The sequence below is a fragment of the Martes martes genome (assembly GCF_963455335.1).
Source record: "Martes martes genome assembly, chromosome: 1".
NCBI classification, from domain to species: domain Eukaryota; kingdom Metazoa; phylum Chordata; class Mammalia; order Carnivora; family Mustelidae; genus Martes; species Martes martes.
Genome location: NC_137888.1, coordinates 6,010,544 through 6,035,380, shown reverse-complemented (window position 1 = coordinate 6,035,380; position 24,837 = coordinate 6,010,544). Strand labels below are relative to the sequence as shown.

The window sequence follows — 24,837 nt, the reverse complement described above, 5'->3', positions numbered from 1 at the left end:
AAAAGCAAGCTTTTCCCCCCAGCTATGTCTGTATAAAAATTAAGCTGGTAATCCAGAAATAATACAACATGAGCTCAATTGGATGAACGTCCAGGTGAGTTTTCCTATACATCATCACTAGTAATACTCATACGAGTACCAACAACATGGTTGATTGAGAAAAAACAGAGGGGTAAAAGTAGGAATCAAAGCAAATTATATTTTCACACACAGAAGAAAGAATGTGAAAGTAGGAACATCCAAGCACAAGGAAGATGAAAATGGGTATGTGATTTTCCGAAGCAGAAAAAAATGAAAGTTCTGGAGAAGTGTTAGTAAGTCCAAATCGTCTGGGCAAGAGGTAGAGTCAACCCAGCAAAGTGAGCTAGACTAGAACCAGTAATTTGCCAGGGTGTAGCCTGATGGTACAAATGATGGCACAGTTTATCAACCATGTTCTCCAATACGTAATTCTTTCCAACAATTCATACGGCTATGGTAGAAAAAGGCATTAAGATCATAGAGCAAAACTCATTAATTTTGAAGGAAACAGGCTGAGTAATCTGTCCAAAGTAACAAAGAATGTTCACTCGAACAGATGAAAACTCAGACCCACCTTCCAAGTCAGTTTCCATCCTACTTTTCCAAACTTCTCTCTCAGTGCAAGCAAGCGTGTGCAAAGTCACACACAAACACGCTCATGTGATACAGTCCCAGAGAGATAAAAACCAATCTAGTCATGACAACACATCTCTCAAACCCAAACTCAATACTCTCCACAAAATAAGAGGTGAGAAAAAATGATGAGGTCAGGAAAGAAGGGGAAGGCCAGGCAACAGAGGGAAAGGACACAGTGACATCATACACATGAAAGCCATGGGGGTCTGGACTGGGTCCTAAGACAGAGCAAGGCTAGTGGTGTAAGAACTAAGGAAATTCACAGGCATTCTGGACTGCAGTCATTACACCAAGGACCATTTCTTATTGTTTCACGAGGACATCACAGGTACAAAAAATGTTAACCTAATGTTAACCAAAAAATGTTAACACCGGGCAAAGGGTATCCATGGGGCAACTCTCTATAAAATTAGTTCAGTTTTAAAAAGCAGAAAATTTGTTCAATTTCTCATGCCTTTACTGAAATTACGTTCACAATATATATGTAAAGAAGTGTCACTGAATGTAGCACATTAAAAGGGTATAATTCAGAGAGCAGAAATTATGAACTGGCTGGTTGCAAGAGGTACAACATGAGAAGACATTTTCCCACATCTCTGATAGGAGGTAACTTACTTTATAAATTTTAAAAGTTGGTCAGTTATCTTCTTAGCTGATCTTGCAATTACACTCTCAGGTTCATTAAATGTCCTGGCATTGTGTTCTATGTATCTGACTTCCCAAACTAGTGCAGATAGCCTCCTTCAAAACAAAAAGTAGGCAATTTAGGACACAGCAAATGAAAAGACAGAAACCAAGAAAAAAAAATTAAGCCAGCATATATTTATATATTAAATCCAAATGCTAAAGTTACAACGAATAATAACCTCCTAATGCTATCAACCTGATCACAGTCACAAGCAATTATACCGGAAGCTAAACCGCAGAGAATACATGTAAAGACCAAAAATCTTAACAGTTCACTTAATCACATCCAGAAAAAAAAAAAGAGCAACCCTCCCTTTCACCTTGTCTAGAGATACAACTGAAGCTACTGAGACTCAAAGAAAATGTTTTAAATACCATTAATCCTATGAGAGTAACCATGCAAAGCAGTTTCTGAACAAAAGCACATTCCCAGGTTTGGCTATACAAATGATGTTAAGAAGCCAGTTTTTTGTACTGGTAATTTCTTGAAGTAGATGAATTATAAAAAATACCATAAATTACATAAAAAATATATCACCGAGACCAGGAAATTTTATTATCAGTGCTCTAGAAGCCAAATATAAAAAGCTGGTGACTCTGGGGAATTTATCTTTCAAAGGCTAATCTTTAACCAAGTTAAATTTTATCTTTAAATTGAGCTGCTAATAAGAAATACCACGGAGGACATGGGGAGATGGAGAGGAGAAGGGAGTTGAGGGAAATTGGAGGAGGAGATGAACCATGAGAGACTATGGACTCTGAAAAACAATCTGAGGGTTTTGAAGGGGCGGAGGGTGGAAGGTTGGGGGAGCCTGGTGGTGGGTATTATGGAGGGCATGTATTGCATGGAGCACTGGGTGTGGTGCATAAACAATGAATTCTGGTACACTGAAAGAAATTAAATTTAAAAAAATGAACTCTTAAAATAAATAAATAAATAAATTGAGCTGCTAAACAGGAATGTTAACATGCAAATAAAAACAAATAAGGATGTCTAACTAGTTAACATAATTCATAAGAAAAACAGACTACAAAAGATTGAGGAGTGAAACATGGTATTTGTCATCTGAATATCAAACAGTGTCTTACACATAAGACCACAAATTACCATAACGAAAGAAGAGAATGAAACAGAAAGTAAATGTTGATCAGCTCCCACTTCACCACCATTCACTCTGGTCAGGATGACCAAAGACCCTTTCAGATTATTTTTAAAGGAGGTTTCTACCGACCTGTAAAATCGATTAACGAGTCTCATCCGAATGGTGTAAAGATCGGTTGGATAAGCTACTACAGTACAGTACTTGGGGTATGTACACAGATCGACTGGACCTGCAAAAGCTGCCGCTATGTCTGTGGAGGCAGACAGAAGAAACCTTCATCAATAAATTCGTTACTTTTAAGAGGTTACTTCCCTACAAATGATTAAAAATAGAGCTACGTTTAACACTGCAGGCCCAACCAAAAGGTAGCAAACAGAAATTGTAGGGAAGAACACAACCACGGCTTGTTACTATTTTTAAATACTTTTGTGGAAAGGAAAACTTGAACATGAAACTTCACACTAGAAAACTTACCAAGATTCAAAAGTTGATCGATGCCACTAATAATTCGTTCACACTCTTCATCTCTTGATTTCTGACCCCATTCACCATCTTGTGGTTTGTAGAGCAATTTCTCTAGCTCATCTGAAGTGACAGAAATACTAGCTCCTAATTCTTCAGGTGGATCAACTACGAATCCCATTAAAAAGAACAAAAAGAAAAATAATCAACCAAACAAATATATACTATATTTAAGTTGTCAAAACTCATAAACAAGACATAACAAAGGAAAACGTAGCTGCTTTACAGTGGAGAAACCCGGCAGACACCACCTAAATCACAAGATGAAGGTTAACATCTTCAGTAGTAAAACAAATGGATACCATATGCCTCCTGACAGGACTCACAGAGGACCACATATCACTTCTCTAACACTAGTGCCACAAATGCAAACCCTGGATGATGAGTAAATATGAATCAAGCCTACACTGAGGGAAATTCTGCAAAATAACTAGCCAGGATTATATGAGAAATGATCGTGGGGCTACTAAGATGCACTCAGCATCAAGCTGGAAGCCTATGATGAGAATTAATGAGCCAGGGGCGCCTGGGTGGCTCAGTCGGTTAAGTGTCTGCCTTGAGTTCAAGTCATGATCCCAGGGTCCTGGGATCAAGTCCCACCAGGCTCCCTGCTCCGCGGGAAGCCTGCTTTTCCCTCGCCCACTCCCCCTGCTTGTGTTCCCTCTCTTGTTCTCTGTCAAATAAATAAATAAATCTTTTTTTTTTAAAAAAGATTTATTTATTTATTTATTTATTTGACAGACAGAGATTACGAGTAGGCAGAGAGAGAGAGAGAGAGAGAGAGAGAGAGGGAGGGAGGGAGGAGGAAGCAGACTCCCTGCTGAGCAGAGAGTCCGATAGCGGGGCTCAATCCCAGGACCCTGGGATCATGACCTGAGCCGAAGGCAGAGGCTTTAACCCACTGAGCCACCCAGGTGTCCCAAATAAATAAAATCTTTAAAAAAAAAAAAAAAAAAGAGCCAGACATGCATTAATTCTCTTGAGTTTTAGTAAACCTCACAGTTACCATAATAATTTAAAAACGTTTCTCAAACTGAAAACACAGGTAAAATATTTTCATCATAAAAATTATATACCATTATCAGGAATTGGTTCCATATCCCATGGGCTAAGTTTTTCAATTTCAGTGTTGTCCCACCTGTTAAAAAAACAAAAAGTCCAGTTAGCCTCTCATAAAAATGACTTGTGGCTAATAACTAGGTATCCATTACAAAAGTAAAGAGAAAGAAAATATGAAAACCTCGTTGTAGCAATAAAAGTTTAAATATTAATAGTTAAGATTTTTTAGGAAGATATATTATAAGAAAAAGTATAAAAAAGTACGCCAGGTTCAAAGACAAAGCCAGAAATCCTGTGTGGCTTGTACACACTGTAGGTGTGAGGAAAAAATACTCAAAGACACCATGGAGCCTTGAATGCACACTTCAGAATGGGACTTTATTCCAGTCAATGGAAAAGCAGCACAGACTTCCGTAAACAAGGGAAATGATGTAATGTGTGCTCCTAAACAAGAATCCTGCAGTATTACGCTGAGGAAATACCAGGCAGCTATAGAAACAGTCCCAAGGGAAGCAAGCAGAGCCTGCCTCCAGGGGGTATTGGTGAACAGGAAGCAGCAAGGGCATCCTAGAGATATCGCACAGGGGAGACAGACAGGACTCAATGAAAGACTAAATCGTGTCTTTAGTTGAAGACTAAATCGTCTTTAACCTGAACCTAATAGTTCTTCATAAAACCACCCACCAGTGGAGGATTAATGTTCAACTGCATACAGACCTAACGATGTAGCACTGGAAATGACTATCAGGGTACTGTGGCTGATACGGCTCTTGACTTAGCACTGTCCCAAACCACCAAGCATCATCAATGATGGATCGGAACCTGTCACCTGTAAGAGAAGACTGAGTCTGAGACACCAATTTGCCAAGATTAACATTTTTAATTTATAAAATAAAATGATACAGGTAAAAATTATTTCTTGATTTTAAAATTAGCCACCTTTCCCCAATTTTCAGCAATAAAGTCAATGTAAAAAAGATACAATGTTACAGTGGGCAATTTACTGAATGCTATAACCAAACCGTGTAACAGACTAAATATTATGACTAGATGCTGTTGTTTGGTGGATCCAAACACCCACCCCCAAATAAGTTCCATGACATTTTACTACAAGAAACCAAAAACCAAGTTTAATAAAACTCAAAAATCGTTTGTAACAACATGTACTATCAATAAGTACTTGTTTAATAAGTATATTAAATACATACAGCTCTGAAATATATATTTCTTAAAGAATAAAACAGATTATAAAAGTATGACGTGAATTTAATCCATGACTGTTCCAAAGTTGTTCCTATATAAATAATGCCACATAAAACTGTTTTAATTGTTATGGCTTCACAATAAGAATGAGTTCTAGATGCACCCTTGGAAATGCTTACATATCGATTATTTTAAAAATTAGGAGCCTGGGTGGCTCAGTCAGCTGAGCATCTGACTCTTCGTTTCAGCTCAGATTATGATCTCAGGGTCATGAGATCGAGCCTCACCTCAGGCATGGAGCTTGCTTAGGATTCTCTCTCCCTCTCCCTCAGCCCCTCCTAACTCCCTCTCTTTAAAAAAAAAAAAAAAAAAAGAAGAAGAAGAAATAATTAAACACCCAAATATTCCTTTATCTTGGCAGGGTAAATAAAAACAGGCAAGTAGGTATTAGGAGGACTTCACTACAAACCCAAGTAACTGTAGAGAGTGCTCCAACTAACTTCAGTCATTCTGGGAATGTATTCTAAGAATGCGTCTAGAGGAACATGCTGTATGTGAGCTACTTCACATATATTACAAAAGAAACACAGACCGCTGTAATAACCCCACCTTTCTTTCCCATGTTTTCCACCATTCTCAAAACAAAATCACTGACCAAAAAAAAGTCATGTATCTATCCTTGGTAGATCTGCAATTCTTTCTTCAAGGAAATTTTTAAGGAAATGGTAGCAATCAAAATTAAAGTTACATCTCACCCCCAAGAAAGAGAATATTCATGTAATAAAATACCCACAAATAATATTAACTAAACAAAGTATGCTTACTGAATTCTGTAAAACTGAAAACAACAGCAATATCGCAATTATCAGATCTACTTGTTTTGAGGGTTTGTTTTTTTTTAAGACTTTATTTATTTGTCAAAGAGAGAGAAAGTACAAGCAAGGGAAGCAGCAGGCAGAAGGAGAAGTAGGCTCCTGGCTGAGCAAAGAGCCCAATGTGGTACTCGATCCCAGGACCCCGGGATCATGACCTGAGCCGAGGGCAGACGCTTAACTGACTGAGCCACCTAGGCGCTCCAGGGACAGCTCAGCTTCAAACCAGTTTTGAGGTTCTTAATATATTTTCAAATTCATGTAAACATGACTTTTTATGTATATTTCATATTTTTCCACATCATTAGAAGCCCTTAAGTCCTTCATCCCTCTACCCATCTCCCTGCCATTAATAAATTTCTACTTTTGATATTTCATTATATAAATATTCTGAAACATAACTTCAACTTTAGGGAAAAATCTTGGTTGGTTCTAACTTTGTGTGTGTGTGTGTGTGTGTGTGTGTGTGTGTGTGTGTGTGTATTTATTTATTTAATTGATAGACAGAGACACAGTGAAAGAGGGAGTACAGGCAGGAGGAGTGGGAGAGGGAGAAGCAGGCTTCCCGCGGAGCAGGAAGCCCGATGTAGGGCTCGATCCCAGGACCCTGGGATCATGACCTGAGCCGAAGGTAGACACCCAACAACTGAGCCACCCAGGTGCCCCAAGTTCTTCTAACTTTTTAAATGAAAGGCGTATATTAAAAATCTGATGTAGCACCCTGGGTTTTTATCTAATTATGTAATGAATTAACTTTATAATATTTTTGTTATTTATCTAAAACTAGAAGATACTTTCAGTTTAAACAAAAGGTTTTTTTCAGTGTAAGATAACACTTTTAATTAAAAGGAGCCTTAAGGGGGTGCCTGGGTGGCTCAGTGGGTTAAAGCCTCTGCCTTCAGCTCAGGTCCTGATCCCAGGGTCTTGGGATTGAGCCCCGCATCCGGCTCTCTGCTCATCGGGGAGCCTGCTTCCTCCTCTCTCTCTCTCTGCCTGCCTCTCTGCCTACTTGTGATCTCTGTCTGTCAAATAAATAAATAAAATCTTTTTAAAAAATAAATAAATAAATAGATAAAATAAAAAATAAAAGGAGCCTTAAGAAATCACTTTTCTGTGGGCACCTAGCTGGCTCAGTCAGAAGAACACACAACTCTTAACCTCAAGGTCATGAGTTAGAGCCCCATGTTTGGTATAGAGATTACTTAAATAAATAAATTTTTAAAAATCACTTTTCTGAAGGTAAAACCTGGCTTTTCCTTCAGCACACACACAAAAAAAGGACCTATTTTTGCCTATACAAGAGTAGGATAAACTTGAATCAAGAGTACGGTAGAACTTGAGTAAAGTTTTCAATATAGGAAAATCAAAATTGGGGCACCTGGGTGGCTCAGTGGGTTAAGCCTCTGCCTTGGGCTCAGGTCATGATCTCAGGGTCCTGGGATCGAGCCCCGCATCGGGCTCCTTGCTCAGTGGGGAGCCTGCTTCTCTCTCTCTGCTTCTGCCTGCCTCTCTGCCTGTTTGTGCTCTCTGTCTCTCTGTCTCTCTCTCTCTCTGTCAAATAAATAAATAAATAAAATCTAAAAAAAAAAAAAGGAAAATCAAAATCAAGCAACTTCTTTTAATAGCACTCCTTAAACTTCAAGAAAACAGGGAAGATTTCATGGGGGAACAAAACTGAATTAATTAGAAGATCTCGTACATTCACTTCTCAACCACAAAAATAAAACAAACCCACTAAATTACGAGAGGTGAGTAGGAACCCATCTCTAGAGCTGAGCTACAGAAAACTTAGTTTAAAACAATTTTTGAAAGCACATGTTGATGGAACGAAAGGACAGCTTCCAACACAGACATTGTGAGGGTTGGATAAACATAATAGATGGGAAACTTCCAAATTTGGCTATAGGACTTGTTAACTCCCACACATTCCAGACAACTCAAGTTTGCTTTTTGTTGTTTCTGTGTGTGGCTAGATGTTTTTCTTCAAGAAAAGTTTCCTTTACCTCTAGTTCCAAAATAATGCTGACTACTTGAGCGGACATTACCATTAAAAATAGTCCACTAAGGTAATTTTATTTTTTCGTCCAGCCAAATGTCTCAGAGTTATAAACTGTTCTATGAATTTATTTTTTAGAGGAACAGTTTCCTCAAGTCAACCTTTCTAAGACTGCGTGGATATGACATTGATTAAAATATTCTGATATACCAGAATATTATCAATTTGAAATCTGCATTATTTTTCAACTTTCTGATAGTTTTATACCATTAAATAATTTTGTGAATTATTAAATAGACAGAAGAAAATGCAGTGTGGCGAAGTCTGAAAGGAAAGAAAAGGTCAACCCCAGCATATAGTCAATGAGTAAGAAATAATCCCTTCAAAAAGTCAGGTACTATCCGAATACAAGAAATGGTGCTTGGCTAAAAACGGTATTAAGGAGATGTAAGTACCAAGCCCTAAGCAAAATATACTCCAGTCGCTTATATCTTTCCACAACTTATGTGTTCGCATCCACCATAAAAAGCAGCACCAGAACCACAAAAATAGACCAATAAAATGAGAGATCATTTTTTAAAGGCATACAGAACTCAGTAAGGATGGACTTACAAGACTGCCAATTCCTCTGTCTTGCTTCATCATAAAATTGACGCAATACAAGAAAGTCAATAACATCTGGCATATCATGGTATCTAAACAGAAATATAAAAAATTGTTAAACTCCCTGAGTAGGAGGTTATAGTTTAGAGCAACAATGTCTAAAAGAAACAGGATGGGAGCTGCAGTCGTAATTTTTATTTTTCAACTAGCTTTATTAAAAATAAGTAAAAAGAAACTAGTAAAATTAATTTTAAAAGTGTATTTTATTTAACCCTACATACCTTAAATCCTGCATCACAATGTTATAAGTACAAAGTAATGAGATATTTTTATAATCTTTTTCTTTGTATCAAGTCTTCAAAATCTATCACGACACTTAACATCACACTCAACTGAAATCTGCCACACTCTAAGTGCTCAAGAGCCACTGTGGCTAAGGGCTACCTTAACAGACACCACAGGCCGAACAGATTATTTATTCTAACATTGTCTCAAAAATAAAGACAGAAGAAATGTCCCCCCAGTCCAGAATTCTCCACACATTTATGAGACTGACTCAGGACCTTCCAGAATTCTCCACACATTTAAGTGGCACGGAGAAAGGTATACGACACGCCACCGTGTAACTATTGTTTTAACACATGATGTTTACTTCAAGTGGGCTACCATCCACCAGAACCTCATCTCACAGGCTGTCCACAGTGCTCTACTATTCACCCTACAGCTAGGGAAAGAACATGCTCATCAGCAAGAGGAAAAATCTAAACTTAAATAATTCCATAAAAAAATAGTAACACATACCTAATAGAGAAAGATTTGTCCATTAGTCTTCCAGTTGCAGGATCTATAAATGCAAGTTTGAGGCAACAGAGTGTAGGGGGCCCAACCTCATATCGTATTCCAACTATTTTGACCAATTCTTGATCCTTTTAACAGATATTTTTTTTTAAAAAAGTGTTTAAAATGGTTAAAACAGAGCAATTCCTCAAGACTATAATTCTCCACATACTGCCACATTAAGTAAACTCACAATTTAGCTTCCAACTTAACATTATTATAATCATTTTTGCTATCATTTCATGACATATCAATCATTAGCTGCAATCATTTTGCTTCACATCTTTTTAAGGATAGACATTTAATACTGTTTCTAACGTAAGGAATATACTCACTTTAGAAAATATACCACAAGCGGAAGAAGAAACATTAAGTCACTGACCAGCTCAATATCTAAAGATAACTGCTGTGAATAATCTGAATTTCTTTCCAGCTTTGTTCTCTTCTTAGAGATACACAATCCTGTTCTGTGTGTTTCTGTATAAAGACACTTCATCTAGTATGCTGATTCATTAGCGCTGAACACACAGCCCAAAGTAATATAACTCACATCTAAACGAAGTTTATCTAACACACATTTTTCCCCATAAAGCACATCATCACTTTCTTGTGCTAACACAGGAGAGCACTTTAAGCACTACACTTGCGGGCTCTTTTATACAGCAAGTCACCAACAAAAAGCATAAAAATGTAAACAATCTTTACTACTGCATTCAACAGACTACGAAAAAGACCCTTACTTATGAGATGAGGGCTCAAATAAGAAGGCATCACCTTGCTCACTCTCAGCTATAAACATGCTGGTCATGCAAATCAAATCTTCTGCCACTCTGTGAATGTTTGCAAGTGACCAGAAAGCATCATGAGCATTGATTTTGGGTTACAAATAACATACACCAAAAGGCAAATTCACAAATACGCCATCTGTGAATAATGAGGATCAGCTGTACTCAGAGACTCAGTAGTAAGTCAGACAGACGTACATAAATCAGAACATAACTCAAGTTCAAGAAGGATAGCCACTAAGTTGAAGGGCAGTTAAGAACAGCTGTCTTTGCTAACACAGCTGTTCTCATCATCTAACAGTTACTGGAAGTATCAGAAACATAAAAGGATAAAGAATAAAATAAAAATCAACTGTAATGCTATTCCACATATAATCACTATTGACCTTTTGATGTATTTATTTTTGTTAAGACATGCATCTGTAAATCTTTATCATAACCACAAATATTTCACATCCTACTTTTCCTTAGTAATAAATTATAAAAAGTCAATTGTCATTCATCGAACAAATATTTTAAAAGCCTCAATTACACAGTGGGCTCTACACAGTAGTTAATTCTGTGAATGTACCATGATTCGACTCTTTCAACACTATAGGATATTTGGACTTTTTCTAATTTTTTGTTTTTATAAACAGTGAAATGAAATTGCCTTGCTCAAAAATTCACATGCATTTCCAGTTGTTTCCTAAATTACTGGAAATAAAATCACTGAATTAAAACATCTAAATATAAAGATTTTATTTATTTAACAGAGAGAGAGAGAGAGAGAGAGTGAGATAACGAATATAAGCAAGGGGAGTGTGAGAGGGAGAAGCAGGTTTCCCACGGAGCAGGGAGCCCGGAGCCCGATACTGGACTCGATCGCAGGATTCTGGGATCATGACTTGAGCCGAAGGCACATGCTTAATGGCCAAGCCACCCAGGTGCCCCAAAACATCTAAATATTTTTCAAATTCTATTCCAATTGTCAAAATAGCCTCCAGAAAGCCTGGGCTTTTTCATGGACCCTGTCACCAATGTGAATAACTGGTAACAAACCAAAACCTTTGTTACTTGCTAAAATGTGGTAGTTTCTTTAAATGTTATTTTTTTAAAAAAATTATAAAACTGGTTAAGTACAGGGGTATTCTATGGTGTTTTCAGCAATCTAGTCTACTATGCATGGGGTCCAACCTTTTTTCCAATTTGTATTTCCTCTCTTGAGAAGTTGCACTTCTTTTGAACACGTGTCCTGATATATCCATCTTAAATTAATGATATATACCGCCAAGCTGCCTTCCCGAAAGACTCTGACACACTTAGTTTTGAATGCCAATCAGCAATACACGAAGACCACCCACTGACAAACATGTCTTCCTGCCGGATCCTAAGTCTTAAAACGTGATAGCAGAAAGCAGAAAACCAATGGAAAGATAGTCAAGAAATATGCCTCTAGCTGGTTTATTTTTAATGGATTTGTAAATATTTAACTACACATGTGCTAACTGTTTCATGACCTAATGACACCGTCCTCTTACCCTGAGATCCATTTTTCTCCATGGCTCCTTGTTGGGCTTCAGCTCATAGATGTTACTCCTTCTGACAGCCTCAATATAAGCTTCATGACCCTGTCGAAAATATATTACCTGCAAAAAGCATACATTTAAAAATTAAAACCTAACAGTAAAATATTTTGTCTTATGGCTGCCATATTCACATTTTTTAAAATTTATTACTCTCACCTCGTCACCCATTTGAGGAACAAAAGGCGACTTTCGAAGTGTGGTGTCAGTTATCCAAACTGGAGGATGAAATTCATATAAATGTTCCATATTTGCAAGCTCCACTGGAGTCATCCTCCGCAAGCTCTGCCAAGGGGAACAGAACAAAGTTTAGTAGAACAGAAAGGGCACGCATACACTGTTTAACTGAAAACATGGGGTGCCTGGGGGGCTGTCAGTTAAGCAGTTGCCTTCGGCTCAGGTCATGATTCCTGGAATCGAGTCTTGCATCGGGCTCCCTGCTCACTGGTGAGCTGCTCCCCAGGCCTGTGCTCCATCACTCTTTCTCTGTGATAAATAAATACAATCTTCAAAAACAAACAAACAAACAAACAACAAAAGAAACTTCACCACTGTGAATGCCTATTTATGGACACGTCATCTAATGATTAGTTTTTAAATAGCATACATATTTGGTTCCTTAACATACACAGGAACGTATCACTTGTGAAAGCATTGCAGATTTACCTAGCACTTTTCTAGCATCTCCAGAATTTCTAAGGTTCTTTGTAACATTTTATATCCTACAGAAGAGACCTAATTTCCAACCTAAATTCTCTTCAACACAGTCTGCTCTACCAACACACCATTCTGAATTCCACCAGGGACTAATCATCACAGAGTCTCCTCCTGACTGAGGTTTTAAAACTGGTGATTTTAAAACATGGCCACAAACTCTCTGATCCTCCTCCTCTCCTCTTCGAGAGGTGCAGCCACATCTCCACTTGAGACTGGGCTGGAACTGCTTCTAACAAACAGAATGAAACAGAAGTGACAAGAGGCTTTGAAGACTAGGCTGTCACAGGAATTCAGGTTCACCTCTTGCTTACACTTCAGGATCACCTGCTTGGGGAAAACCAGCCACCATGTCCTGCAGATGCCCACGGAGCACTGCAGAGGAGCCCTGTGGTGAGGAACTGAGTCCAATGAGTAAGCTTCAGAGAAGATCAAACCTTTAGCCAGCTGCCAACTCCAGCCACTGTGTGCAACCTTGTGAGCCAAAAATCATCTAGCTAATCAGCCCTACAATTCCCAATCCATCAAAACATGAATACAGGTTTGCTGTTTTAAGGAGCTAAGTTTCAGGGTGATCTGTTACACAGCAACAGAGAACGAGTACAAAGATGGGGCATCTTTAAATAATGGCCACCACCGGCACTACACGAACACTGTGCGTATGGTAAGGAACAGGAACAGCGCAGTTAAGAGTGTGAACATGCCAAATGAAGGAGAACATGCCAGATGCATCTGGGACACATGGCAGTAACAGATGAAACAAGAAGAAAGTGCCCCAAAATGCCCTGAAGCATATTTCTGGTGTTGATTAACAGGAGAAAATAAAGAGTTATAGTGGGATTCTGAGCAAAACAGAGCTCCTCCTTTAGGTGTCAAACGGGGGAAGGAGTCCATGCAAGGCCAATCTGGGGCAGATTCAACAGAGAAGCCTTCACAACAGAGTAGCTTTTCCAAATATAAATTCCATTTTACATTTGAGTTGTGCTAACAGTGTCAAAAGAATATAAAAGTTCCAATTTCCTAAAGATTTTTAATTTTTTTTTAAATTTTATTTATTTGACAGAGGAAGAGAGGGCACAAGAGGGAGGAGCTGCAGGCAGAGGGAGAGGGAGAAGCAAGCTCCCCGCAAAGCAGGGAGCCTGATGTGGGGCTCAATCCCAGGACCCTGGAATCATGACCTGAGCTGAAGGCATATGCTCAACCAAGTGAGCCCGCCAGGTGCCCCAAGACTTTTAATTTTTTTTTTTAAGATTTTATTTATTTGACAGAGAGATCACAAGTAGACAGAGAGGCAGGCAGAGAGAGAGGGGGAAGCAGGGTCCCCGCTGAGCAGAGAGCCCAATGCGGGGCTTGATCCCAGGACCCTGAGATCATGACTTGAGCCGAAGGCAGAGGCTTAACCCACTGAGCCACGCAGGTGTCCCTTAATTTCTAAATATGGACGGAAACACCTCTATAAAAAGCATAAAAAGACGTTTTTAAAGATATACTTCTCTTACCTCTTTTTTAGGCTTATTTTCTTTCTTTCTCTTTCGTCTCCGCTTTGGAGGAGATAAATTTTCAGTCGACATTTCATCCTCTGAACTACTGCAAAAACGGGTAACTCGCCGACGTGATGATGTCCGTAGAGGTGGCTGCAGATGGATGCCTGCATCAGCGGTCCAATCAGAATATCGAGATGACGAATCACTGGCAAAGGAAAAAAATGTAAGTTGCAGGGAACCAGAATCTAAGCCCTGACAGCAAACCAGTCACACAACATTAAGAGAAGAGATGAAGAGGGAAGGAAAGAAGGATCGTGGGAAAATTTACCTTGAACACTCTGCCTTCACCATCAGCGAATACTGAAATAACCAGAGATCATGAGAAAGAGAGAAACCTGTACTGACACTGGAAATCAGGAAAAGACGTAAGCCTGAGGAATTATCTTAAAGTATAATATAGAGGAGACACTGTGGAACACAACATTTAGAGCCAACCAACGATCCCCTTTCAGAAGATGCAGTGTAGTTATGAAAACAGGAGAGATCACACAGAACCGTAAGAGTAGGCCCTCCTCCCCACCCCAAGTGAGAGGGGGCTCAGGAACAGACTAGAAATTTTAACTGGAATGAAAAAACCATCTGTGAACAGACCGAGAAGCCCAAAGGAAACATAACCACAACAAATAGAAAGCTGTAAGTGGTCAGAGCTTCTTGCCAAGAGGGGGACCTTTCCTTGATATGACAGAAGATTCGTGAGAGGAACTCGTAGCCCACCCCGGAGCAGAAGCAGAGTCAGACAGGAAACCAGAGCCGGAAAACGAGCCCCTGCCCACTGCTAGCTTTAGAAAATACAGAAAAGGACGACAAAGGACTCTATTGGGCCATCACTGGCCAACCACATACCTCTCAGGCTCAATAAAACATACTCACACTAACACACACATTTCTAAGAGCTGTTTATTATAAAAAGAGCTATTTAGAAAAAATTCAAGAGCACCTGCTTTGTATAATAAAATTCAAGAAAAGCTGAATTAAAAGATAATAATTACAGAGATAGAAAGCATAACAGTGGTTGCCAGAGGACGGGGATGGGAAGTGGAGAATCACCGTTTAACAGGTATACAGTTTCAGTTTTGCATTGGGCCTCAGAGTGTGTGTGCAAGACAGTATGAATGTACTTAACACTACTGAAACATACACTTAACAACAGTTAAGACAGTAAATTTTATTATGTCTATTTCATAATTAAAAATGAATTTAAAAAAATAAAAAAGACAAGTGTTCTAAAAATTACTCCAGCTCCTAATCATAATGGAATAAGAGAAGTCAAGAAAGGAAACAGAGTACAGTAAGGTGGTCTAGACAAGAACAGGACCAATGGAAACAGAAAGAAGATACTTTCAGTCCTATTTGGCAGAGGCACCTTCCTACATGTGGTGATGGATATGTTCATGAAAAGAGAAAGAGGTCCAGGTTTCTGGCTTGAGCATCTGTCAAAGGTGAAGTTGACATTTATTTACCAAGAGAAGGAATAGATGTTAACATCTCGATCCAATGAAATTTCGATACCAAAACTAAACACAAGGTCAACACATGCATAACTAATAATAAACAGAATGATGGTGTTACCACATACACTTTGGATACTACTCATTCTAAGTGCAGCTCAAGACTGGACTGATTTTGAGTACACACACCCGATGTCCTGCCAGCTCAAATGTTTACAGTCAAAAATACCTAAAATATTTTCTATAGATAAAGTTGTTAATCCGGTTTTCTTCTCCTTTTAAATGTACTAAAAAGTCAGTTGTCCCACAGATGTGAGCTCTTACATCTTGAATGCCATCCGTGCCCCACTGCATCCACACCTACAACTGAACTGCGGAAAAGATGGGAACAAGGAAAGGCAGATACCTTGAACTCTCGCTGTCACTCTCACTTCTTCGATCACTCCTCCATTCTTCCTCTTCAGAAGAACAAGAGCCTTCACTCTGATCACAGGAAGTCTCCTATTGGCCGGGGGGGGGGGGGGGGAGAGATGTAGATATAATAAAAATCCTGATCTTGGAGATTAAACAATACAAGTCAAGAAAAACTGCACTTCGTCCTGATCATCTTAGGCCATTGGGCAAGAAAAGAGTTAGATGGACTTAAAAAAAAAAACAAGAAGTAAATGTCTTTACTATATTCTTTTTCTTATCAAGCATAAGGCATTAGAGTCTAAGACCTAACACTACTACTGTTGATACAGCCCGCCCTTCTGAGTGAAGCTCATAAAAAGTCAATGTAGATGTTCTCAGCATTTTGTTGGACTTAGGCCACAGTGACAGGTATGCAATGGGCTCTCGTCATTCTACTCTCAACCCCATGACGGACGTTGTGCATCTTTCTGTATGACCTATAGATATTCTTTGATGAGGTGTCAGGCAAATTTTGCTAATTCTTAAACTGGATTCTTTCTTATGAATGTGTTTTAAGAATTCATGGTATGTTTTAAATACAAGTCCTTTATCAGATAGCAGTTCTACAAATATCTTCTCCCAGTCAACAGGCTTACGTTTTCATTCTCTTAATGGTATCTTTCCCAGAGCAGATTTTAATTTCAATGAACTCTAGCTTGTCACATTTTTCTCTATCGGATTGTGCTTCTGGTATTCTATCTAAAAAGTCACTGCCATAGCCAACATCCCCTATATTTTATTGTATGTTACCTTCTAGAAATTCCCGTTTTGCATTTTATATTAAGTTTATGATCCATTTGGAGGTATTTTTTGTGAGAAGTCTCTGTCTAGATTTTTTTTTTTAACATGTGGATATCCAGTCATTCCAACACCATTTGTTGAAAAACTATGTTTTATCCACTGAGTGGTATTTGCTCCTTTGTCAAACGCTATATGATCATCTGTGTATTAGTCTATTTCTCAGTTTCCCTATTCTGTTCCACTCAACTATTGTCTATGCTTTCACCAATCTCATATTGTTTTAAAAACTACAGATTTATACTAACTCTTAATGTCAGGTAGTGTCAGTCCTCCAACTACTTTCTTCAGTATCCTAGGTCTTTTACCTAGCAAAACTTTAGTTACCAACTAACTAGTTACGAAGTAAACTTTAGAATCACTCTGCCAACACCCACAAAATTAACTTGGGATTTTAATTGGGATTGTGTTGAATCCACAGATGAAGCTGTGAAGAACAGACATCTAACAACAACAAACAGCAACAGGGTCTCTCCCTCACTGACTATGGAAATACAAAATACAACATGGCCACTCAGGAGAGTCTGGAAGTTTCTTACAAAGCTGTCCAACAGGGCCTTATCATATGATGCAATAAACATGCTCCTTGGTATTTACCCAAATGCATTAAAAATACTGTCCATACAAAACCTGTATGTGAAGTTTATAACAGCTTTATTCATAACTGCCAAAACTTAGAAGCAGCCAGCATGTCCTTCAGTAGGTGAATATATAAACTGTGGTAAATTCAGACAACCAAGTATTACTCAGTTCTAAAAAGAAATGAAACATCAAGCCACAAAAAGTTGTAGAGGAAACTTAAAACTCCTATTACTAGAAAGTAGCCAATCTGAAAAGGCTCCATACTGTATAACCCAACTATACAGCATTCTGGAAAAGTCTATGGAAACAGTAAAGAGATCAGTGGTTGCCAGTGGCTCAGGAGGAGGGAGAGAAGAGTAAGTATAGCCCAGTGGGGTTTTAGGGCAGTGAAACTGTTCTGTCTGATGCTGTTATGGTAGATACTGATATGGCAAACAATGCATTTGTCAAAACCCACAGAACTATACAACACACAGTGATCCCTAATGTAAACCAGGGAATTCACCTCACCAGTTACAGCAAATGCACCACACTAATTCAAGACGTTACTAATAGAAAAGACTGTGTGAAGGGAAGAGAGTATATGGGAATTCACTGTACTCATTGTGTAATTTTTCTGTAAACCTAAAACTGCTCCAAAATAGTCCTTTTTTTTTTAATTTTATTTATTTATTTGACAGCAATCACAAGTAGGCAGAGAGGCAGGCAGAGAGACAGAGGCCGAGAGACAGAAGCAGGCTCCCTGTTGAGCAGAGAACCCGATGCAGGGCTCAATCCCATGACCTGAGCCAAAGGCAGAGGCTTTAACCCACTGAGCCACCCAGGTGTCCCCACCTTTTTTTTTTAAAGGGAAGAGAGGGGAACAAACAACTTTTTGATAGTCACAGCACCAATGGTTGCAACCCACTTTAAGTTCTGGCCATGAGTCCCAGGCAGGTACTTTTAAACTGAGACAGGACCTTTTCCTATAACAGCATTTACTTTAGGAGCTTTGATAATAGACAATGAAAACATCAGTAAGATCCAAAACTCAAAAGGCAAAAATCAAGTTAATATCTACTTTTGGGGGCGTCCAGGTGGCTCAGTTGGTTAAGCCTCTGCCTTTGGCTCAGGTCATGATCTCAGGGTCCTGGGATCAAGTCCCACAATGGACTCTTTGCTCAGTAGGAGTCTGCTTCTCCCTCTGTGCTCTCTCCCTCTTTCTCAAATAAATAAAATCTTAAAAAAAAAAAAAAAAAAAACCACCCTACTTTTGTTTACTTCATTTGAACAGGCAAAATGTAAAGTCAAAATATTCTACAAACTGTTTCTCAAAATGTGAGCCCAACACTATTCCAGGAATAGATTCTAGGCCTAGCACAACAGAACTACTAAATGGAATGTGCTTCACATGCTCAAATCTACTTTTTTTTAAAATCACAGTAATAAAAACTCTTGAAAGCTACTACCTAGAAACCATACATCCTATGAAATGTCTTATATGTGTTATCCCAACTCTCCAAACACCTGTTAACATAGGCAGAATTAAGAACAAAGAAAATTAAGAAATTAAGAAGAAAATTAGAATTAAGAAAACTAACAACACTAAGTTTCAGAGATTCTGATTTAACTTCCCTATCAAGGTGGCATAATCTACTTGAAACTTTGAGTTACTTTTCTTCAAAAAAAAAAAAAGTCCTAAGATTACACAAGCTTCAACCCCACAAAACTTGGATCCATCCAGCCTCTGAGTTTTTTGCTGTCTCCCAGGCCCTATACATTACTAGCTCTTCATCTATAGGAACACCCAGGGGTAAGAAAAGTAAAAGTAAATAACAAGCCTGGGGTCACAGGAGGATAAGTACAGGAACTGGAATTAAAAATCTGGCTAACCTTCCTACCATCAGTGCTTTCCAAACCAAAATGGAATGGACCAACATGCATATACACAATGCCACAATCTCTACTCTGCTGCCATACACATTACACAGCCCCCCCAATCTCCGCCCAACCACAAGAGCCCCACCCCCCACCCCCCTGCAACAACATAGGTGAATGAATTCATATCGATGCAAGTAAAACCAAGGACACCAAACCACAAAATCATGATTTTAAAAGGTCAAGTAGTTTTAACATTCCACATTATCTATGTTTGCATTAGTTTAAAAAGTTCCTCATTACTTAAAAACACACCAAATTAATAAAGACAAAAATTCTAAGATTGATACCAGTGATGATTTAAAAAGCAAAAAAAAAAAAAAAAAAAAAAAAATCTATAATCAATCCTGGTATTTCAAAAAGAATGTAAGAAAATAAGCATTAATTGATATCCCCTTAGCAAAATACGGTATATATGTATACTGCAGACACCTAAAATAAAAGCATCTTTCTTAACGTGACAATGGTAGACTTGTGTCCACCAAAAGGAATGTGGACCCATGTCTCTACAACCACTCCACACTGCACTGGAAGAACTGAGGAATGCCATTAGACCACAGAAATCCATGAGAGGCACAAAACTTAGGAGTGAAACTAGGTATCTGAAAACCTCAGAAAATTCAATGATAAAATTAACCCCAAAATTCAGGAACACAGCAGAATGTGTAAAAAAATTAAATCTGCTGAAATCAGAAACCTTCATCTACGCCAAAGAATAACTACTTAGAGGCCATAATGGCAGAAAATACCCAGCACCTTACAAACTACAGATAAAGAACTATATATCCCTAGTTATAAAGAATTTTTTTTTAAGATCTTATTTTTATCTATTTATCTGACAGACAGAGGGACAGCCAAGAGAGCGAGCATAAGCAGGGGGAACAGCAGAGGGAGAGGGAGAAGCAGATTCTCCACGGAGCAGGCAACCTGAGGCAGGGCTCTATCCCAGGACCCCGGGATCATGACCTGAGTGAAAGGCAGGCGCCTAACGACTGAGCCACCTAGGTGCCCCAGTTATAAAGAACTTTCAAAAATTAGGGCAGGGGGATGTGCTTGGGTGGCTCAGTTGGTTAACTGTCCAACTCTTGACTCTTGATTTCGGCTCAGGTCATGGTCTCAGGGTTTTGAGATCAAGCCCTGCATCAGGCTCCACACTGGGCAAGGAGCCTGCTTAAGATTCGCTATCTCCCTCTGTCCCGCCCCCCCCCCCAAAAAGATAAAAATTAAAGTGCAGGGCAGGGTGGGGAGAGGCCAAAAACATGACAGAGAAATGATCAAAAGACATAAATACACAGAGCATAAAGATTAAAAAAAAAAAAAAACCATGCTAAATATATGCAGAAATGTTCAACAACTTCACACATAATATGAGAAAGTCAAAATAAAACTTTCTGTGAAATAAACCAAAGACAAAAGAACAAATATTGCACAATTCCACTTACAGAAGTCCCTAGAATAGGCAAATTTATAGAGAGACAGAAAGTAGAAGGCAGGCTACCAGGGATGGAGAAGGGAAATTAGAGTCAGTGTTTAATGAATATAGAACGTCTGGGATGATGAGAGAGTGCTAGAAACATACAGTGGTAATGGCCGCACACATCATAAGTGTAGTTAATGCCAATGAACTGTATGCAGAAAAATAGTTAAAATGATAAATTTTATCTTATATTTTACCACACTAAAAGAACAGCCAAAATGTAAAAATAAAACTATACGAGGACACCATCTCTCACCCACTAAATTGGTAAAAATTATCAAGTATAACATACTCTGTAGGCTATGGATAGGGAAACAGACACTCCTAAGTGCCACTGGTAGGAATGCCAAGTTGGAACCCTCCTTCAGCAGGAATTTTTTTTATCACTCTCTCATACAACTCATAGGCATCTATCTTTGGACCTAGCAATCCCATTCCCAGAAATGTACTCCCAAATTGCATCTCCAACAGGACAAATCTACATACAAAGACAAAACGATTATTCACTGTGACACTATTTATGACAAAAACACCAGAAATGTCCTAAATGCCCATACGTGAGAAAGTGGTTAAATAAACTGTTACAAGCCCACAATCACGTGTGATGCAACTCTTAAAAAACACGAAAAAGATACTTAAGAACTGGTATGGAATGGGTTCAAGAATATTTTAAGTGAAAAAAGTCAAAGGCAAAAGGGCATCTATAGTATGCTCTATCTTGTGTACAAAAGGAGAAACAATAAAATCTACAGGTATGAAAAACACAGTAAGCATAAATCAGAAACTAGTAAGGGTAGGCGGAAATGTTTATTGTAACTGCCCAAAACTATTAAGAAAAGGTTAAAACATGCTCAATTCACTATAAATAAGAAGAAACTAATGTAAAAACAGTCTCATCACATAAAACAAAGTCAGATAAATTAAAAGGCTGGTGATAACAGCAGCTAGCATGATTGGATATTAGGCACTATTTTAAACACTTCACAATCAAGTAAGTTCTCACATCTTTGAGGAATACATGTTAACACTGACTGCTTTTACAGATCTGGCCAGAGCACAAAAAGGTTAAACATCTTGTCTGAGTGGAAGAATTTGGATTTAATCTCAAACACTAACTGAACTACTACTGTAATGCTTTGTAACAGAATTAAATGAACTGTCTGTCCATCCATATGGAACACTTCAAACCTCAAAACATTACTGATTAGAAAATATTAACACCCTGTTATTAAATTTTAAAGACTCTACAAAAATATTGGCTTCCCCCAAAAAAATCAAAATGAAAACCACTAATTCTATGGGATTCCTCAAAGTAAAGCAAAAGGGTTAAAGAAAGGCTGAGATATGACAGCAAAAGCACCAGCAACTAAGTTAAAAAAAAAATCAACTGGATTTCCTCAAACTTCATAAAACTTTTGTGCTTCAAAGGAAACCATCCATCCAATAAGTGAGACGCCAGCACTCTGAATGGAATATGTACACACCTTGTATCTGCAAGGACTCACATCCAGAATAAAAATCTTTCACGGCAATAACAAAAAAAGACAACCAAATTGAAAAACAGGCAACAGATTTGCACAGACAAGAAATAAGCACATGTTCCACATCACTAATCATTAGGGAAATGCAAATCAAAACCAGTGAGCTAGCCCTTCACTTCCGCTAGGATGGCTAAAACTAACAGTACAGACAATGCCAAGTGCTGATAAGGATGTGGTGAGACTGGAATCCTCACACATTACCGATGGAAATATAAAACAGAGCAGCTGCTTTGGAAAACATTTTAGCAATTCCTCAAAAGATGAAAACATAGAGCTACCACATGACCCAGCAAACTGACTCCTAGATACCAAATGAAATGAAAGTCTATATTCAATCAAAAACCTGTTAGTAAGCTGCATTATTCATAACAGCCAAAAACAAGTATGGATACATGCTACACAGGGATCAACCTTGGAAACATTATGCTAAGCGAAAAAAGTCAGTCACAAGATCATACTGTCTGATTCCATTCATATAAAATGCCCAGAATAGGCCAATCTATATAGACAGAAAGTGGTTGCCAGGAGCTGAGTGAGGTGGGCTGGGAAGTAACTGCAAATGAGTGTAAGAATTCATTTTAGAGGGGGCGCCTGGGTGGCTCAGTGAGTTAAAGCCTCTGCCTTCGGCTCAGGTCATGATCCCAGGGTCCTGGGATCGAGCCCCGCATCGGGCTCTCTGCTCAGCGGGGAGCCTGCTTCCTCCTCTCTCTCTCTGCCTGCCTCTCTGCCTACTTGTGATCTCTATCTGTCAAGTACATAAATAAAATCTTTGGGGAAAAAAAAAAAAGATTTCATTTTAGAGGCAATGAAAATATTTTGAAGTTAAATAGTAGTGATGATAGCACAATTCCGTTAATATACTAGAGATACTGGATTATACAACACTGGTATGGTAAGTATCTCAACAAAACTGCTAAAAATTCATCTCAGACTCTTGGCAGATACAAAGGAAAGAATTAAGACAAATTACTGCACGTTATTTTATATAATTTAAAGTTACAAAACTCACATGTCTCATAGAGCTTGAAGATTCATTTCCAGAAGATAAGTCAAGCTGGCCAAGATTTCTTCTACCATAATTTGGGTATTTGCGCCTGCACGTCCTCTGCCTAGACTGTGACAGCAAAACCACCGAGTCAGACTGAAACATAAACATGCAGATGGAAATCAACACCCAAATGAGTACAAGCATCAGTAAGATGGGCATTCTTTGAAATTCCAAAAGGAATTTAAGGCAAAAATAAAAAATAATAACACTTCAAATACACACACACACACATATACAGTTAAATTAAACTTGGCATTTTTACTTAGAAGACATGGTTTGCCATTAAGAATATAACAACAACAATAACCCAAAACGGATACCTCTTAAAATACATATCTTAGAAGTGAAAATATATATTCGTATATTATCATGCTGTCACCAACATTAAGGAACACAAGTATAGAGAAATATCTGAAATAATCCTCAAATATTAACTCTGCTTATTTCCAGATTTTAAATTTTTAGAGGATTTGTTTTCAGTACTTTTCAGCTCTGCTTGAATTTTTGAAATGTCATATTTTGTCAAAACAAAATAATTAAATAATCTTTAAAAATCATCCAAATAAAATAGACTGCATTTTTTTAAAGGGTGGAGGGAGCCTGCCATTCCTCAAACACCCAAGTTGTATGAGAAATCACTCAAAACACATTTTCCTCGACTGATAAATTAGTTTTTACATTAGTGCCTTCTGTGTCATAATGACTGGTGTTTTATCATTTCAATACATCACTGGCTGATTTTTTTTTTTTTTTAAGATTTTATTTATCTGATAGAGAGAGAAACAGCGAGAGAGGGAACACAAGCAAGGGGAGCAGGAGAGGGAGAAGCAGGCTTCCCACTGAGCAAGGAACCCAATGCAGGGCCTGATCCCAGCACCCTGGGATCATGACCTGACCTGAAAGCAGACGCTTAATGACTGAGCCATCTAGGCACCCCCAAAATATATTTCCTTAATAAGAAGTTTGAGGGACTCTACCTAATAACCCTACAAAGAACTGTAGGCCCAAGATAGAAAAGAGAGTGCAAGCAACAAAAGAAAACCCTAGAATTTCACTCTGGCAAGAGAGAGCTGAAAGGTCAAAAGGTAGGCAAAATACTGACAGACTAAACTAATTAAATTAGGCTCACAAAAAATTACAATTCAGAGCCTTCTATGTGTGGGAGAACACTCCAGCTTTGGCTATTTGATCAAAGGATACTGCCTAGCCCTATCAGTAAACCACATTAGAACAGTAATCCAAAGGAACTACAGCCCCATCCTTGCTTGGATTAAGGCAATACAGGCTTGAAAGTGGCCCTAGCAGTTTACCAAAAGCAAATGTAAATCTTCTCTAGGGGAAGAAATATCCTAGACTTCAAATAATCTCTAACATTTAACATTCAGTCAAACCACAGATAACAAAGAAAATGTGATGGTGAAAAATG

General features: G+C 38.4%; 1 protein-coding gene across 2 annotated transcripts in view; it reads right to left on the bottom strand.

Annotated features, from left to right (window-relative positions):
• The window catches only part of BRWD1 (bromodomain and WD repeat domain containing 1), a 118,342-nt gene that overhangs the window by 31,873 nt on the left and 61,632 nt on the right, over window positions 1–24,837 (bottom strand). For both annotated transcript variants that reach the window (XM_080804295.1, XM_080804294.1), the window contains exons 21-32: window positions 23,373–23,504; window positions 16,002–16,096; window positions 14,103–14,292; window positions 12,049–12,174; window positions 11,845–11,952; window positions 9,504–9,628; window positions 8,712–8,794; window positions 4,746–4,857; window positions 4,046–4,107; window positions 2,922–3,077; window positions 2,577–2,697; window positions 1,273–1,398 (exon numbers count right to left, since the gene is read on the bottom strand). In XM_080804295.1, the coding sequence (XP_080660421.1) occupies window positions 1,273–1,398; window positions 2,577–2,697; window positions 2,922–3,077; window positions 4,046–4,107; window positions 4,746–4,857; window positions 8,712–8,794; window positions 9,504–9,628; window positions 11,845–11,952; window positions 12,049–12,174; window positions 14,103–14,292; window positions 16,002–16,096; window positions 23,373–23,504 (1,436 nt within the window). The remainder of the gene's footprint in view (window positions 1–1,272; window positions 1,399–2,576; window positions 2,698–2,921; window positions 3,078–4,045; window positions 4,108–4,745; window positions 4,858–8,711; window positions 8,795–9,503; window positions 9,629–11,844; window positions 11,953–12,048; window positions 12,175–14,102; window positions 14,293–16,001; window positions 16,097–23,372; window positions 23,505–24,837) is intronic.